Raw genomic sequence first — 19,505 nt, forward strand, 5'->3', positions numbered from 1 at the left:
CGTTATTGTATTTACTTTGGTTGCGTGAGAAAAATACAGTACTTGTGACAAACGTTACAAAACTGGGGACAGACATTTGGAATTCCTAAAATCAAATCTTAGTTTTGTTTGTGATAGACAAAACACAAAAATGATGTGAAGTATTCACGTCAAAACTTTTCTCAGAAAGATTCATATACTTTTGTTGTACCGGTAACTTTCCTACTCAAGGAATGGCAAAATCAGCCCGTTTCATGTCTTTCACTCTGTGGACAGACACTGTGACGTACATGTACGCTACATGTATTCCTGAATCATGTAGCTCTCCATAAATTCCGGTTTAAAATAACTCGAATAAATAAAAAGCCATAGATTTCGACACACTTCTCAAATGTTATACTGTACTTGTAGCACCCATATATGAACAGCTGTGAAGAGCAATTCCTTTAGGCAAAGTTCAGAGAAGAAGAACAATTCTTTCCTTTAGGAACTGTTCTTCACCATGATAGTGGTATTTTAGATAACCGGAAAAACCTGAGATGTGCATGTCCCTCCAGAACCACTAAAATAAGCTGGACATTTTCATCAAAATCCTGATTATTTTAGCAACTAACGGGTAACAACCAATTCCTATTAAACTGTGTAAACTACTTCTGCACCGGTATCTCTTCTATTATACAAATATTTGTACAGTACAATTGTTTAAGTTCATTTCTTGACTCTCGGCAGTGTTAAAGGGAGAGACGATTTGGGTTGTGTGCAACTATGCGTTAGCGTGGACAGACCCGTGCACATTTTCCATGGCATTTAATGCCACTTTCTGGAGAAAAGTTGTTTGGTATAATAAAACAGTCCTCAATCCTCCAACAGGTGAAGGATTGAGGACTGTTAGGGTTAGCTAATGAGTGACAAAGATACATGTACATGTATCGGTATGAGCCTCGAGCTGGACTTAGAGGGCACTATTTTCTTAGCGACGGAAGCTCCTTTGGCAGGAACAGCACTTTGCTGGTTCACAAAGGACTATGAAATGCAAGCGTTACGGTCGCATCGCTACCAACAAAATGAGCATTCCCAACCAATGTGGCTCCTTTCAACTGGTGAGGGGGTGCTTTTAAGTTTTGCTCGAGGGAGATAGCCTGTAAAAATCAAAACAACCCATCAAACATACCGGTACATGTACATGTAACCCTGGCATGATCTGGATCCAACTGACTTTTTCGTGACTTTTTTCCTTAACCCTAACTCCCTAGGGTGTGTGCAAAATCATATTGAAATTGGAGGATTCAGGGCTGTTAGGGTTAATATAACAGGATCCCAGGACATCCAAAGTTTTCCCTAATTTTTCATGTTTTCCTGGAACGACTTTTTGGGCAGGGTTGTCCAGGATTTCCCATGACAGTGGGAACCCTGATAAAGCACAGGTATATGTAGCAATGTTCAGTAAAATCAATCGTCAATTTGAAAAGGGCTGAAAATCGGACAAAGTCTTCCCAAACCCGGTGAATTTTAAAGGCTCTTGGAAGGTCAACCACTACAAGCAGATACATGTACAGATATGCATCTTGACTGCTATTTTACACATCTTCAGAAAAAAAAACAAGCATGCACATCACAACAGCAAAATGAATCATCAGTTTGCATTGGTTCGCCGGAGGCCGAAAAACAAAATTGTCGATATTGGGGAACTTGTGCCTTCTGTTACTCTTCACTGTGATTTGAAGCAAAAACACCGCCAGCCTGTGCCAGTAAACCCAGAGGCCAAAGGTCCCCACGGGAAAACAAGCATCTCCGCGCTGACGTCATCAAATCAATGCATTTCAGGCCGTGTTTACGTGGAAACAGAGAGGTATTTTTAGCCATGTTTTGAGCAAAAACACAAAGAGATTTGAAGAGGATTTTTCTAGTGATGTCGTGAGGCAATTAACCACTTCATGTCGGGGCATTTTTCAATGTTGATGATGCTGGGCCGGCAGGACTATCATTTTTTCCGTTTTCAAAATCCTTCAAAAATTCATCATTTCATTTAACGGTCATTTATAGCCGCACCAAGTAATCTTTAGGCACTACTCTAAGTTGACAGGTGACCTTCATTGACGCCCGAGTATTTCAGCCAGGCCAGCAGCCTTGTAAACAGAGCCCAGATTGTGCAGTGTTGTATAACTGTCTTGTGTTCACGAACCTGGCTTAGTGCACTGCTGACCTCTTTTCAATAGGGGCCAGATTAGCGTGCAGCGGTGCTGTGTGGCTCATCGCTGCGGTGGTGGAGTGCTTTTGTCCCCGGTGCTAATCCGCTTGCTCTCAATACCCCAAACCCTGGTATACGGTTTCAAAACAAGGCTGGATTATCTCCACTTTTCAGAGTGAAAAATGTTGGTAATGCCCAGCAGCCTGGTCTTTTGCTCGGAGTACGGTCTTTTGTTACAGGGCCCTGTTTCCTTTGTCCGAGTTTGGAGACCCCGGCCACCCATATAAACCATAAGTCTCCGATCCCGGAGTCCCCGGCAGGAAGTAGGTTAAAGGAAGGATAATAAACGGCACTGCGGAAGACAGATTACCCCTGGTATGTACATGCACAGTATATGAAGTTGGAAACAATTCTATACGACTTTCCTGGACAGAGATTTCTTTGAATTCATGGAACTCTTTGGCATCTCTGGCAATATTGGACATTTTTATTAAAAAGGACATTTTTGGGGGGGATGGGATGGAGTTTAATTATGGTGAAGGAAGACGAGACAAAAGGTTTGGTTTTGGTCTTGAAATCAAATTACATGACCGGGAGTAATTCTTCACACTGCCCTCGCACAAAAATAGTGAGCCTCTTTTAAGTTTGGAGGGCAAAATTCTACATGCACTTTGTTGATTGAGGAGGATAAACAGAAAAACTATGTACACTGTTTGAAAGGGTGCCTTGGAAGGGGAGCAGCGCCGACCAAGGCCTCTTCTTATCTTGCTTATGATTGGCCGCCTGGGTGCGCGACCCAAAGGTCACGTGCATATACGGGTGCAGCTCCTTTCCAGGATCTTGCCCAAGGAAACTGTCGCTCATGGAGCGCTGCTGGGCACGCCTGTAGCTGGCGTTGATGATGCGCTGCGCCATGACAGGGTTGCCGTCATCAAACGTATGACTGACTTCCCAAGAACTTAAACGTGTTTCCGCTCCGACCGTCCCACGACTACAAGTTGGCTGTTTTCATATTACAATGTTCGTTGATTTCGTTCCTCGTCACTTCCTGATCTCCTTTTTCCAGCATGGTAGTAATATCATTCCAAGTTTTGTCTGCTCAACAGAACCACTTGAGAGAGATTGTAGTTCTAACAAATCAAAAGGTCGTTTCCAGAATGTCTCCGAACTTTGAAGCATACTGTAGTGTGGCGTCAGGAAGGACAAGTTGACGGTGTAGACGGATCAAATCTGTCACAGGCATACTGTGACCTCTGTTGTAGCACAGTATGTATCTCCAGGGCTCCAGTTTGCAAGGACAGATGAGTGTGCTGTTCAGTAGACGTCCTTGCGCTGGTGTGGCAGACATTTTGGTCATGTTCCCAGCATGCATCCAAGAGTGATCAGTGAGCCATGGAATAATCTCATCCAAGGTGCCAGATTACAGTCACCCATGGCCTCATGCCAACTATGCAATGCAGTGGTGTTTATCAAAAGAGATCCGTCTCTTGGCATCTCCTCACTGTAGGTTCCGACAACAAACATTTAAAATCTCCAAACAATGAGAGTCACGTCTGAGGAGCACTGTCTACAGCTTTTGCATTTCCTCGCTGCAAGTTCTGACAAAACACTCTGAATATGTTGAATCTCCAAACTGGTGCCAATAAATACATAGACTGTGATCTCTTCTCGGCAAACAAGCACGGTACCGGGAGGTCTGTTACTGGTAGCTGATTTACACACAAATGCCGAGTCTTCCTGATAGGCGTTCACCAGCACTGGCTAATGATCTCATCAACCAAAACAAGTATGGCGGAAATAGAGGTGGTACTTGACTCAGTCTCAAAACGATATCTGTCAAGTCACAGATTATTTTGGCTTCAGCCACGTGGCTACGGTTTGTTCAACCGCATACCGAGAAAGGACAATCATCGATTGCCGTTCTCACTAACCTGCCCGTGAGCATCACTGACACGCTAATGTAGACAACAGGAAAGATATGGTACGACCGCGGACAAACAAAATTTCAGTTTGCATTAACATTTGCAGACTGGTGGAGCAGGAAATAAAGGCATGTATACATGTCCAGTGTACATCACGTGCACACGTACATGTACCAGTGTGGGGATCCTACTTTCAGTGTCTCTTGTTCCTGTTTATCAGGGGTGCCATATGGTCAAATGAAAAAGTTACCGTTGGGAAAACAGGAAGGATGTATATAGCACATGTAGTCGAATTGTTGGGACCACACTTCCACAACGCTTCCACAACCTGTGACAAGATCCTGGGGGGGAGGGTTTAGAACGGACAGAAGTGGCTTCAGATGTCTCAGTGTTGGTACACGGAAGAGAATGTTCTTGCGTTTCACCCGTCTGAATGTGCCAATCGAGTTTAGGCACACACAAAGGGGTCGTGCGCGTTCCTGCGTGGACTGGTCAGCCACACGAACGGTGTTCCCCTAATTGCTGGTCAGATTTCAACCCCAACTCAGACACCACGAATGCTTGTCCACAAATGAATCGGAATGCCGGTCAGACGTGGAGTGAAACAAATGTAAATTGTCTGCGTCGACAATTTTCATCAACTGTAGGTAATCATCGAATTGAAAAAAAAAGTTGCCGTCCAATTTTAAACCGACTATGGTACAAGTACATACATGTATCCCTTCCCGGTCTTATCCCAATTGCTGTGCACATGCACATGTTTAATTCCCAACCTGCACAGGACAGTGTCAAATTTCTCAAGGCCGAATCGGAGAATGTTGCTAAATGGAAGCAGTCAATAGAGCTGAGCACACATCAGCTGTGAACGTACAGCTGGTTTCAATAGAGTTGTATGAAATTTCAAGCTACAGCCAAGTAATTCAGACATACATGTAACTTGAGATAGAGAAGTGTACATGTACATGAGTGTATTTAGTGTCCTATCCAACCATCTGTCCGCCTGTCAGAGAGAAAAGGCAAAACAATTTTGACAGGCATGATCTGCTTGCACTAAACACACACACACCCTTTTTATAACAATCTAAAAGAATGGATCATAAATCGTTTAATGTTGAAGCCAAATATTGCTTTGTCTTCCTGCAATACAATAATGTCCAAGTTTAATACAAATTTCCGGTTTCCCAGAACACGGGCCAGAACCAAATGGCAGGCATGGTAGGGACAAATTAGACACCTGACATGCCCGAAGCACTACCGTAGTCCATTAGGGTATCAACGGGTAAGCTCAGAGTGCATGTACATGTACGACTACCTACCCTACTCCTGGGAGCCTGGAACTTGGATGACGGCCGGAGGGAGTCCTTCTCAAATATCTCCCCATGATCTTGGTCTGTTCCCTGGCCTGCAGAACACAATAACAGTCAAAGAAATTCAGATTAGCGGAGTACAAATAGTCCGAAATAAACAATGTACGCACGTATGCTGCACAAGGGTAATTCCAGAAATTAGGGGTCCCTTTTTTTTCATGTCCCTGTCACAACTTACGTACCGGTACAGTATGATTTTGCAAGTTCGGAACACATTTTCTAATTTCAAAGAGTGATAAATTAATGCAAATTACCTAACAAACAAATAGTAATAGTTTGAAATCAAGTCCAGTGATATTTCCATGTCAAATAACAAAGGTCAGATGTAACAGGGGTACAGAAAGTCCCACTTTTGGACCCCCAATTTCTGGGATTACCCACAAGCACGCTGACTTTAAAAGCTATCGGTGTGTTTAGGCTGGAGAGACAATTCATAATTTGCACACGTCCATTTTGCTTTGGGCGAGAAGAAAAACCGGAAAATCTCTAGAGATGAGCTCAAGTTACACACTGACAAAGCTGGCGTTACCGGTACATGGACCATGTAAACAGTGTACATCAGGCATGCAACTTGGACTTAAGCCAAAAAAAAGGAGAAAATTCCAATCTTTACAAGACTTTGTACAGTGTTTTCAATGGCATGTGATTGAAGTGAAAAAAAGAAGAAATCAGCTGATCCCAGGAAAGTTGCATGCCTGATACATGTACCGGTACCGTTCTAGGCAATTTCGCAAAAACATGCTTTAGGACCGGGTTGACTCGGCCGAGATAGTTACTGACCGAGTTGACCGGTACCCGTGAGCAAGAGCGCACCGTTTATGTACATGTATACACAAAATGTGCACATACATGTACATAAAACAAAAACCTAAGTTGCACAGACTGACAAAGCCCAGAAGCAGAATCTTTCCCGAAGAATTTTTTTCTGTACATGTACAAAACGCGGATTCTGCATCTACTGTACCAAAATGTCAGTCACCCATTAAACTTTCTGCCTTTGTGCTTTAAAATTTCAGGTCTCTCAAGTACATAAGCCATTTGCAGCTACTAATTTCTTCAAAGCATGAACAACCAAACCAAGATACAGACAAACAGAAGGAAGGTTTTGCCCTCTGACCACTGCAAGTTTGTCCCTTGATGAGGACTTCAAATACACGTGTTTCAGCATGAAGAACACAAGGTTCATCTCTTGTGCACTATTCCAGAAATGTTATCGACAAAGACTGCTGCCTACTGCTTTCTGGCTACAGAGACCTAAAACACAAACCAAACTAGTTAGAGGGCCTGATTCTTTCTCAAAAGCTCTTTGCTGCATGGAAGTTTTAAATGGAAAGTCGGTGCATTTGTACACTTTCAAGATAGAACCGATGACAAGCTGACCTATGTGGATGTCGCTCTGTTCAGTCCATTTCCACCCTACCTGCATGGCTTTTGGACCGGCCCCGGGGTATCCCCTCAATTTTCAGCCGCTGCATCGTGCGACCTCCCGACCGATGAACAATCCAGCACTCCTGCAAGCCCTCCAAGAGACAGCCGATTAACAAAGCAGGCAGTGAAACAGAGCCGGTTGGAAAAAAATGCTGGCCTACTGACGTAAACTGTGAACGTGAACGGAGAGCAAGTTTTCTGCTGGCAACAAGGCCAGTTACCTGGTTATGTAAGTTCCTCTTTTAACAGCCGTCAAGCGTGACAAATAAATTCTTGCTGGTTAAGTCGACAGTCGCCTCCATAGAACTTGCAGGTAGGGTGTACAGTGTGTACATACATAAGTACAGTTCTGAGGTGCATGCGGCACCTGTCATGCCTGTACTGTTGAATCATTCAAGAAAGTGGTAACCACTTGAAATTCAAATCCAACTCTTGACTCTCCTCAGCATTTGGGAAATACTGCGACAACAGTTGCAGCTTAAAGTGCAATATTTATGAATGCAAGCGTCTACTGCGAGATAATCCCACTTTGATGAGAAGAAAAATCCCAGAGAGCTGCACCAAAGTCACATAAAATGCTGTCTCCGGCGTATGGTGCTGAACACGGATGCACAAGGAAGATATCTTAAATGTGGCGTAAAGATGACAAATCACTATTACTTCATCTGACAGGCAATGTCCCTGTTGGAAAACTGAGCACATCGAGTTTTACAGTAATTACTGGATACCCGTAAACTGACGGCAGAGAACTGGGTCAGATTAAATGCACCAGTGAGTGGAATGATGAGTGGTCACTCCCTCTGAACCAACTTGAAGTTTGGAAAGCCACCATTCAATCCAAGCCCCACTGTCTCTGGACTCCAAACCACCCGTCGCCACGCATCACCACCGAGTGCTCGGTGCCACTCTAGATCATGCCACTGACATACATTCAAAGCAACAATGAGCACGGCTGGGTTAATTACACGGCAGACCTGAGCGCCGCTCCGTTAGATTCTGCTTGAGATTGCAGATAAACACTGCCTGCTTTCCGCTTCGTCTTTGTCGCAGCATGATCCGTCAGCGACGATACGGACGCACTTCTTCCATATCAATCCTGGATGTCAAATGGATCCCATTACCATTGTGCCTGGTGGTAGGAAAAACAAGGCGGTGGTTTTTCCCCGCTGCAAACGAGGCAGTGTGTGCAGACGTACCGGTACACATACGGATGTGGCGCCTGTAACTCAAGACGCGGGTAATCTCGTTCGAGTCAGGGGGGCTTTGGCGAAACCAAGATGGAAAAAAAGCGACGTGCGAGACCCACAGATCTCCGGCTTTTCTGCTCCGACCAAAACTGCCTTTAATCATCCAGTGAGTGGGAGGGGAGACGCACCACGCAGTGTGCAAACCCCTCGGGATTCACAGCCAATAAAAAACAAGGTGCATGTACTCACTCCCGTGGAACCCGCACACCGTAGTCTTTCACATGGAAACACTGATTAACAATTTGGAAAAAGCAATTAAAAAAATTGGACCTGAAGAAAAAGATATTCCGTGCATCAGTTCAGCTTACACAGAGCTGACAAGCCACTCATTTTTGATCAAAGGTTTAAGAAATTTATGCACCCTACATGTACCATCACTCATTATCTTCACGTGTCTTGGTTTGGGAACATATGCATATTCATCAAGGTCTAGTCGCCAGCTCTAATGCTGCCAATAAGTAGAATGTACCACACCAGCTACCTGTCATTTGAAAATTACAAATTGCCGGGTCAATCAATTTGATCATACCCGGTATATTATATGTACATGTATGTCCTATATACCGTACATGCATGTAGGATGCCACCGCCGGACAAAAGTGCAAAATCATTCAACCAGCCAGTTTTCCAATCAACTAAAATCCTCCTTCAGTAAAAGATGAGCACAGCACATGTACATGTACAGTATTGCATGTACAAGTACCGGGCATGTACGGGTACCAGCCACACACTGTTTTACACTATAAAGCCTGCATTTCACAAACATACGAATGTACTGGTGCATGTACATGTACGCCCTACAGTACATGCAACTCTTGCTAAGTTGCAGATTGGTGTCACATCTGCAAAGCATGTACGAGGTGAACAGTTTGTCCGGTCAACAAAAACTGCCAAGTGTCCTTCCGCTGAATGATGGAGAACCATGCAGCCACAACAATAATACAGTCCTGAACATCAAGAAAAGAGGCCAACATTACACCACTGGTCACATTTGGATCCCAATCGCTCCTCCCTCAAGGCAAAATTTTGACAAAAGTCCAGCCGGTGTTCCATTTCTTTGCAATTCCTGTTTCTCCCGGGAGTCTCAGAAAAAAAAAAGAAAGAGATGATTGCCCTGAATTAAACTCCTCTGTGGACACATTTGCAGTTTCAGAGGGGAGGCTGACTGGGTCGGCGATACGCCATTATCTGGACAGGTTGATGGAAGGTTGCAGCTTCTATCCAAGTTGAGCCTCCGCGCTCCCACTCCTGAAATCCAACAATCGGCCTGGGTCCAAATTGACAACTTGCTGCCGGCCTTGGAAATGTTCAATCTGATCGGATTTGGCAAGTTAATGACTGCTGCCGCCCGGACATCCTGTCCTACTGAGGTTTGTGCTCCTTCCTCAACTCTGCGCAAGGATGGCTGTCCGGCCATTGGCTGGCTTGCAAGCTGTGTGGCTGACTCTCTGCCTGGAGGAGAGTTTGCATGCAGTCGGTGGAGTGAGTGGGGCAGGCTAGTGACCACTTGATCCGAAGTATACACTTGTATGCGTGCACACTGCAACGGCTTGTCTTGTACGTCGACATTCAACAACCAAGGACTTCAGGAAGAACAAAGTGGGGGGGAGGAGAAAGACGGTGTGCCTCGGGACGGTTCATGAAAAGGTCAGAGCTGGGCAGGTGATCGGGAAGGATTACATGGAAACCTGTAAATTGAGTCTGGCATATTTATGACTTGGCATGTGCATGCAGCGATCACAGAAAGAAAAAAAAAAAAATTACGATCAATATTCTTGGGCACCGTCTTTGCAAAGACCTATCCATGTACATGTGCATCTGAGTGCTCAATATTGGACAGTTTTGGACACTTCATGTGGGAAAAGTGGGAGGGACCTTTCATTAAAGTGGGTGCATAAAATGAAAAGTGCATCATTAACCCTAACAGTCCTCAATCCTTCACCTGTTGGAGGACTGAGGACCGTTAGGGTTAATCATTAACCCTAACAGTCCTCAATCCTTCACCTGTTGGAGGACTGAGGACCGTTAGGGTTAATCATTAACCCTAACAGTCCTCAATCCTTCACCTGTTGGAGGACTGAGGACCGTAAGGGTTAATCATTAACCCTCCTACGCAAAGATGCATGCTTCTTGACACAGCAGTTATTTTGATGGTTACAGCAAAAGGAGGTTTAATCATTGTGAATGAACGGTACATACACAAATACATGTACATTGCATAGAGCCATGGTTTATTCCCATTTTGTATCGAACTGTGCAACAATTTCACCATTTGGGTTCTGGGCCTTCTCTTCCGTCCCTCTATCCCTACCCCTCACGGGGAAGGTTAGAGCTTAAAAAAGCCTAATGGATTATCACACCACTGCATGTAATGACAGCGTTGCAAAAACAAAGCCGTAACAACAAAACACAAGGACAGGATTGACAGTGTACATGTGTCCACCAGTTCGTGTCCATGTTTGCATTACATCACTCACATACATACACTACATACAAGTAGTGTTTCCAAATTTCAAATGGGACTTATGGGTAACGGCACCCATCAGATCAAACACACGCCCTTAATTAATTCTGCCCAAATTTATGGCCAAAAAGGGGGGGGGCAGAGGGAGATAAAGACTGTTGCTTGCGTACAGGTATCCCACGCTGGGCCTTCAGTGACGTCAACGAAAGCGCCGGTGCACCGGTACAATCCATTTGCCCCTACTCCTCAGGGTGCCAACCCGTCAACGACTCTTTTGAGCCGACATGTGCACTGTGCAAACAGCACTCAGCCCTTGGGGCAAAGACCCACTTCAGGAGAGACGTACGTGTACACTTCCGCTTCCTCCTCTCGGCAGGGGATGCAAGTTACCGTACCGGTACTGTGAACGAAGACGAGCGAGTCGGGACGTCGTTAAGAGGGAAGGCATGCGTGCTGGAAAAATGGGACACTGTACACATTATGCTCTTGGGATGATGTCTGCTTCGGCTCTGTTGGACGAGCACTTGGCATGCAATTAAAGCTTGAAACCTTGTCGATGTTAAAACTCAACCATATGGGTACCAGTACGTTTGACTACTATGGCTTCATAGAGCCTGGCAGTGTATGTGCTCAACGTGTACATTATGCATGCGCGCTTGTAGCATACCACTTGATCATTTCACGACCAATGAAAAATAAATTTTTTACATGTATGATCGCATTATAAGAACAAATGTCAACCATGGAGTATGAACATCACTGCTCCCAAATCTCCTTTTTCACTACCCCATGGGCCCCAAACTGCTTCGGAAACGAGAGACGAGGTAGACAGCCTGGCCCAGAATCCAGTGTGTGCTAAGACTGTACAGTGCATCTCACAATTTGGTTCTGTCCCTTTGTAGGTTAATTTCTTTCCCTCCGGGGATGCTGCCTTTTTATTTTAACTCCCACACGGCAAACATGACACAGACAGGTGAGAGAGCAAATTTACAAAGTCACTTGTGAGGTAAACTGCTGAATAACCCAGCGTCCTCTAACGGGTGCTGTACCTGCTGCCGTGATACAGGTTCACACACAGCAGCCTCTTTGTGAAAATATAAAGGCTGCTGGTGCAGCTTAAAAGCATTAAACGGTAGGGATGGAGAGGGAACAGAAATTTGTCTTGCTTCGTCCAAAAACCCTTGACAAAAAAGCCCTGCTTGAAAAACAAACTCTGTCAATATTTTAACCACGGAATCTGATTTTGAGTCCTTCTTTCTTAACCCACTTGACGTTGGATGACGTGAAAACAAGCACAATTTTCCTTATTTGTTCCACGGAGGACGAGCACACTCGTTTAAGGCTTCTTTTTTCATTTCTGGAGTTGACGTATTAATGTGTCGTGCTTGGTTGCTTCGTAAATAAATTGTAATCTCGAAGAATTAGCTGGAAAGAAACCAGCCCCGGGCCGCTTTTTTGGGAAAGAAAATCAAACATAAACTGGTTAAGTTCTGTCAAGGGGGTATCAAACACTTTTTAACCCAAGTACTTTTTTTCATTCAAAACCACATCTGGTTCTTGCTGTCTTCTTCGCTTCTGCCGTCTGATTCATTTTGGTTCCAAATAAAGGCTGCTGGTTTTATTCCTCTATAAATTTGCTTTTGAAAGACTTTGGAAAAACTTCAGAAAACTTTACACGTTGCTGGACAACTTTTTTTCAGAATAATCACTTGATTGGTTTGAGGACTGAAATGCTCTAATCAATTGAGATTTGTACGAGTACAGTACATGTACACATCTGAAATCTCACTATTCCATATTCACGACACTTACTGTAATTAAAGTTTGTCCAAAAATAACCAAATTATCTAGCATTTCAAGAGCCTGACAATATCTTTATTTACAGTTCAGTTCCTGTGTCTCTTTCACACACTTGCTGTATGACTTGGTACCATGGGTACAAGTACTGTACATGTACATTGTACATGTCACAGATACAATCAGTTTTCAATGTCTGTACGTGCCCATGTGCTGTGCATTTTGACCACAGCTGAGAACAAACAATTCAATGCTCAATCTCCATGCACAGGTACTAGTACACGTACGCTACACAACCCCTCCCCTCAAAAAGAAAACAGAGAAAGACAAATCGGGACAGGAAAGAATATTTGAAGAAAAAAAAACAACCTGCAATCTGGCTGTGTACTTTGACCAAGACTGAAATTAATGTCAGATTGATTAGAAATGTACACAAGAGCCTTGGAATAGGGTTTGAAGTGGACCCAAATAGGTAAACGTTGAGCTTGATCTTTGGCAAAGCCAGCTGACCCCGGCAGTAACATGTATTCCGTGTTTCACTGCTGAATACTGATCAAATTACCTCTTTTTTTTGTAAACATACTGTACATGTATGAGGGAAATTAGAAACATTACCCTTCCCTTTCCCCAACAGAAAAAAAATTACATACATGAACATGTATGTGTATAATGTTGGCACGAGACCGGAATGTTTCTCATTTCAACCTGAGTAACAATGTCACCATGCACAATGCTGGTACATCATGTACATGTACATGGTGCGTACATGTACATGTACTGCAGATCACTTTAATTACTGGTCCAATATGGCACCCACAGACTTGTATCTCCCATGAATTGTCCGATCTTCCCAGCTCTGAAAATAATTAAAACAAATTGATTTCTGACCATTAGATTACAGTTGGCATTTCCCAGTCTTTGTTACCTTACGAATTGTTTAAAACCTGCAAGTCCTATTCTCAAATTTTGGGAAAAAACTATTTTTCTCAACCAGCATTACACTTGTCTTTTCATCTAAATCATATTTTCTGTTCAGCTGCATCCAAAGTACAGGCTCTGCATTGTCCATGTTCCAGATAAGGTTTCTTATTTCCATATTGAACAAAAACACCTTGGTAACCATTCAGCATCTATACAGAGAACTTTCCTTCTTGTCTGCACCCATAAAGAGGAACGCCCGGTTAAACTATCAGGTGTCGAGAAACGTGAAGCCCGTAATCAAATTCTGGTGTTGGGCACGATTAGCGGCTGCGTGGTGCCCTGTTACAAAACGGAAAGCCATCGTTTAATCAATAAGTCCCGCCTCTTCTGGTGCCTCCCCCCCTCTCCATCATCATTCCTGTCACCGCTCGGCCACAACTAAAAAAATCTCTGTTTATCACACAGCTTGTGAACATTCATCAACGAGCCAGAGTACACGTCATTAATACTGCTGTTACTCTGGCTATTCCAGTCAGGGGGATTGTAAATTTGGGGACCCTGTTCCTATAATAGAAGAGAGAGCTGGGTCATTCCATGAGGTTGGGGCACCATTTGTGACGGTGTCCTTGTTACATGGGTACCTTTTACTGTCTGTCTGACCTGTAGAGTAGGTCATTTACTCTGTAAAAATAACACACACCTTTGTATTCAGCCTTGCAAGATGTATAACAATGTCAACTTGGAATCCACAGGCAGGGAAATAGCTGTTCATTTTTACGGAACCCATGTAACAACTGACACCGTCACAAACTGTGCCCCAACCTCATGGAATGACCCAGCTACATGTACATGTACATTTTAACTTTTGAATTCACCTTGGTAGATGACTGTGACACCATGCTCAATAACTGTTGGGTTGATATTGTCAAAAAAGGGCAGAGTTTTGAGAGAAATTATGAGCGAAACTGTGCATGTTTGAGCCCATGACACATGGTGGATTCAAATTTGCAAGGCTGTTTTATCAGCAAGAAAGTCACATTTTCTCACAATTAAAAATTCCAAATTTCCAAAAAATAGGGTCATCGCAAAAGAGCTGTGCCTTTGTTCTTTGGCGGAGACTTACCTGTTCTGCAAGAATAAAATGGAAAAAAAAATGGGGGGTCCCAAAGTATACACCCCCCCTCAGTATGAGGCATGCGTGAATTGTATCCTGAGGCAGTATCAAGTATGACACACGATGAGCCTACATTTGCACGAGGTCTGTCCCAAGACCTTGGCACAGCAACAACCCGCAGAGAATTCTTCAACCTTCCTGACAAAAACTACGCTCATGTCGCGTACCCTCTACCTGGGAAGTCAGGGGTAAACTACATTCTACATGTAGGCCTGCTTGCAGTGTTGTGCCATTTGAGTCCATTGCAAGTCCCTCCACAAGTCCCTCCACAAGTGTACACGTCACAAGGCCGTTCCCAAGGTCAGTCATAAGTAACAAGGTGAACAATGACCAAAGGATGCTTGTGCTCCAGCTCATGGTGAACGGCCTTGTGAATTGGCTTAAGACTGAATGACTTGTGATGGACTTACAGGGACTTGTGATGGACTTGTGATGGACTTACAGGGACTTGTGATGGACTTGTGATGGACTTGCAGGGACTTGTGATGGACTCACAGGGACTTACAGGGACTTGTGATGGACTTACAGGGACTTGCAGGGACTTGTGATGGACTTACAGGGACTTGCAGGGACTTGTGATGGACTTACAGGGACTAGTGATGGACTTACAGGGACTTACAGGGACTTCTGATGGACTTGTGATGGACTTACAGGGACTTCTGATGGACTTGTGATGGACTTACAGGGACTTGTGATGGACTTACAGGGACTTGCAGGGACTTGTGATGGACTTACAGGGACTTGCAGGGACTTGTGATGGACTTACAGGGACTAGCAGGGACTTGTGATGGACTTACAGGGACTTGCAGGGACTTGTGATGGACTTACAAGGACTTGTAATGGACTTGTGATGGACTTACAGGGACTTGTGATGGACTCAAATACGGCACTGCCTACTACCGGTCCATTACTATACATTCAGGCAGTCAGCAAACATTCAGAAACAAAATGAAAGCAATTCCTTAGTAATGAGCAGCTGACTCGGCTACTGTGCACCCACGCCCCGTCTGTTTGAGAAGGCCTCCAGGCACAGCTGTACGGTCATACCAGTGACGAGGCTCAACTGTTTTGCTTTTGCAGCCGATTCTTATCTCCAGGAATTCATCAAACGTGAAAGCAAAAAGGCTTTCTGATTAAGACCGTTAATTATCCACTGAAAAATATCACAATGTACTTTCAAAAAAAAAAAATCAATGACCATTTTTTCCAGTTTGATTTGGTAGCCTCAAACACCTGTGTCCAGTAGTCGCGACAATGCGATAAAACTGCAATTTTTTTTTTTTTAAGTCTATTTGCTAGTATTTCAGCCGTTTCACATACAGGTACACAGAATCTAGGGCCATGTCCAAATTATACACAAGTCTATGGCTATGGCTACTTCCTATACTGCTGTGTGCAATTTAAGCTGCAGCCAGGTAATTCAGACACGACCCACTGTCAACCTCAGGAGGGAAACCATTTTTCTCAAAACGCGGTCTTGTCTCCAGGGTAGGCTTCATCTCCAGTCACTGTGATAATTCAGAGATCTCTGACATACAGGCACATATGTATGATGTAAAGAAACCTCACATCCTCACATTTGATCTGGTGTACCGGTGCACATGCATGCAACTGTGCATTTACCTCCCAATTTTGGCGTTATAAAGAAAAGGGCATGTAATCAAGAACCCTAACCCCCTAGGGTGTATGTAAAAATCATATTGAAATCGGAGGATTTGCGACTGCTAGGTATAGCTACAGAACCCAGGGAACTGTTAACGTGAGACGGTAGGAGTTATTCTCGCTGGCACTGATGCAGGAGAGTTTCGGAGAAGCTACGTGTAGGATGGTTAGTGTCAAACTAGAGAAACTGGTACAGACCTGGGACGGGGCTGTAGTTTGGGGACGAGTCGTTGCTGTACTGCATCTCGGTGGCCTCTTTGTCAGTCGATTCTTGGATGGGTGCCAAATTCATTGCTGCAGAAAGGGAAAAACAAGTGAAGACTATCCCTGGTGAAACAGATAGCTCCAAATAAAACCTCAGACTTCTCTTTTATTTGCTCTGACAGGCTTCCCAGACTTGGGAGCTAATGAGAGAGGATTCCTAGGTCAAACGGAAATATAAACAGGCATCCCTTTTTTAACTCTGTGAATGGCTTCAGTTTTCACTTAGGAGCCTTCCAGCTGATTTATATTTGTCTGAGGAAAAATATGTAGACGTTGAAGAACTGTTGATGATAAACTGACATACATACACAGCACTTGTATAGATTCACGCAGGAACTGACTGTCAAGTTCCAAAAAAAGCTAATGTTTGAGGCGTGTGTGCTTGATGATGCACTGAACTGTGTACTATTTACTGTCTACATGTTCTGTGCTTGTACTGTATGCGAAGTAAGATATGTGGACAGGTGCATAATGTGTACTGTACATGGACATGTACATGGACAAGTACATAACATGTACATAACATGTACATGTACGTTACATTACATTTAGACAGTTGCTACACGGCTAGACAGCGTATTTCTCTCAAAGGAATGTACATGTACGACAAAATGTTTTACACCTAAAAACTGAATTGCGCTAATTCTAAGATTAATAAAGTACAAAAGTTCTCATTTTTGTTATAAATGGATGGAATTGCTTTCCCTCCCTTGAGTATTTTTCTGAGGAACACAATTTGTCATTAAATGCACTGACATTTTGCGTTCAGGGACACACTCGTCTGATCCGGGTCCACTGGCACAGGGGGCGAGGAGATGCTACGTTTCTTCCTGGTCAAGACCGGCGACCTGTTGATCGGCAGGAGGCTCTTGGGCTTGACGTCGGCGGGCCAGACGGCCTCGGCGAACGAGGAGCGGGCAGTCGCACCCTCAGGGGAGGCCGGGGAAGAGGCGCTTCGCAGTCTCCGCCCCCAAGAGGGGGAGAAGGACTGCAGCTTTTGGGGCAGGTCATGGGGGTCTTCGGCGGCCATGACGGGGGTATTGGCTCCGACTTGCAGATTGAAAATGTACGGTACGTCGAGAAAGTGGACACTGAACTGAAGAGTTTCTGTCTGTTCAAACCGGGTCGTTCAGTGTGACGACGGGTGCATCTGGTGTTCCATCCCAATGTTATCAGTCACAGGTGTAAACCCTTCTCCACACTGCAAACAGACTGGTCCGTCTTTGGCCAGATTTCAACCTTCAAACATACACGTACGGTAAGGCATCCGATCAGAAGATGAAGCAGACTTGGAAACAACAGAGAGGTATTACTCGCTAACAGATTTTAAAAGCCTTTCCTGTAACACGGTGTAAAACTGGCAATGTTCCAAACATCAGCATGGCCTTGGAAGTTACAACAGCGGACAACGTAAAAAGTTTGCAAACTTCAAAGAATGATCAACTTTACTTTGCAAACTACAGAAGACATTCCACTCGACGAGAAATCCCAGGGTAGTGCATTAAGGCTTTCAAGCACAGACAGCTGGATGCCAGTAAGTCAGCATTATTCAGTATTTTATCCAAATGTTGGTCTCCAAACTGTACACAAGCGATGAACAACAAATGCCACAAAACTCTCCGCAACTGTGCGCACTTGTGAAGAGAAGGTTAACAGAGTTTCATTTAATGTGCTGGAGGATTGGATTATCGCAATACATCAACGTTATCAGTAATGTCAGGGGACGAGTGGGGTTAAATATTAGCCCCGTTTGCAAATAGCCGCAAATTGGGTTTCAAAAATTTCTGAACAGGCGAGTTAATTTGATTACACAGAACAACAGGTGGCCTACTCAAAGTCAAGTTTAGGTGTACTTTGGACTAGCCTGTCCGCCAAACAAAACCGAATTGATGTGTGCCTGTTCACTGTTGAGGAAACAAGTGCCAGGTTGGATGATCAACAGCCACACATGCTTGACAATGAACTTTGATATCTCTGAAAACTGACAGGCTTTACATGGACTGGAATACAATCTTGACCTTCCACCCCATGTATCCCCAGAAAGTCTGCTCCATGCAATACGCAAGACTTGACTTCAAATACTGTAAGATCTTCAAAGTGCTCGCCGAAAGGTGCATGTGTACTTCTCATCAAACAATTTCCTTGAAGATCTCACCTGCACAAACGTTAACTTGCAAGTACAACTTGGGCAAGACTGCCTCAGAATTTGAACAGAATTGATTCTCAGATTGGAACAAGAAATCACAACTCCACTTCTTCTAAGGAACTGACTCCACTTCCCTGAGAGCGAATTCAAGACAACACTCCCAAAATTCCGAGGACGGGTGCATTGTGGATCCAACATGACTTCGTTGGACACAGAGAATCGGACCACCGAGAACCACCTTCCACCACTACTGCCGCGCCTGCTCTTTTGCAAAGTATTTAGCTCATCACAAAGCAAGTTGTCTCAGCTGTGAAAACTGCAATTTCCAGAGAGACACTTAATCCCATTTGAAAGAACAATGAACTCTTAAAGCTTTTTCTCTAGTGTTTGGCTACTACACTTCCCTTCAAACTTTTAAAAAGAGGGTTCTCTCCTTTTGTTTTGTATCTTTTTTTGAGGAAGTTGGGAGTCAATTCTACCCAAAATTTTGACCCCTGAATGGACCAGAAATCCTTTGCAATTTTTTCTGATTTGCTGATGACTTTTGTGGGCACTTTAAAATCTTTTAAAAACCAACGGAGAAACTCAAGTAGAAACACAGAACAAATAAAGCACTTGGGACTTATACTATGTAGATCTCAGACTGGTCTAAAACCAACACAAGAGGGGGCTCTTTAACAAAACCAGTAGCACTTTGTCATGAGCAACTGCCTACTACTGTTTCATGTATGGCAATTCCAAGGTCAGCAAAAAATGATATTTACAATACATTATGTAAAAGTATGACCTGGGGCCAATCAATTTCATTGCGCTGCTTAATTGAAAAATTTGTTTAGGCGTGAAAAATCTTGCTTGACAAATCAGGTTACCTGCCAAAACTTCTTGTGATGTACATGTATATTGTTTTGGAATGGTATTTACCCGTCTATTGTTAGCATGACAATCA

The 19,505-nt window shown here is 43.9% G+C and overlaps 1 protein-coding gene across 6 annotated transcripts in view; it reads right to left on the reverse strand.

The window, feature by feature from the left end:
- LOC110975024 (oxysterol-binding protein-related protein 8-like) overlaps positions 1 to 19,505 on the reverse strand; it is a 58,280-nt gene that overhangs the window by 26,652 nt on the left and 12,123 nt on the right. For 2 of the 6 annotated variants that reach the window (XM_087130339.1, XM_022227097.2), the window contains 2 exons: positions 16,348 to 16,443; positions 5,406 to 5,491 (listed from right to left, as the gene is read on the reverse strand). In XM_087130339.1, coding sequence (XP_086986465.1) covers positions 5,406 to 5,491; positions 16,348 to 16,443 — 182 coding nt within the window. Of the gene's footprint in view, positions 1 to 2,875; positions 4,152 to 5,405; positions 5,492 to 6,876; positions 7,792 to 16,347; positions 16,444 to 17,169; positions 18,095 to 19,505 lie in introns of those variants that run through there. The other 4 variants (XM_087130338.1, XM_022227095.2, XM_022227098.2 and 1 more) reach the window with 4 other exon arrangements.

Source organism: Acanthaster planci, linkage group LG20, assembly GCF_054643075.1.
Source record: "Acanthaster planci isolate LZ-2023a linkage group LG20, COTS_SCS, whole genome shotgun sequence".
Classification (NCBI taxonomy): Eukaryota; Metazoa; Echinodermata; class Asteroidea; order Valvatida; family Acanthasteridae; genus Acanthaster; species Acanthaster planci.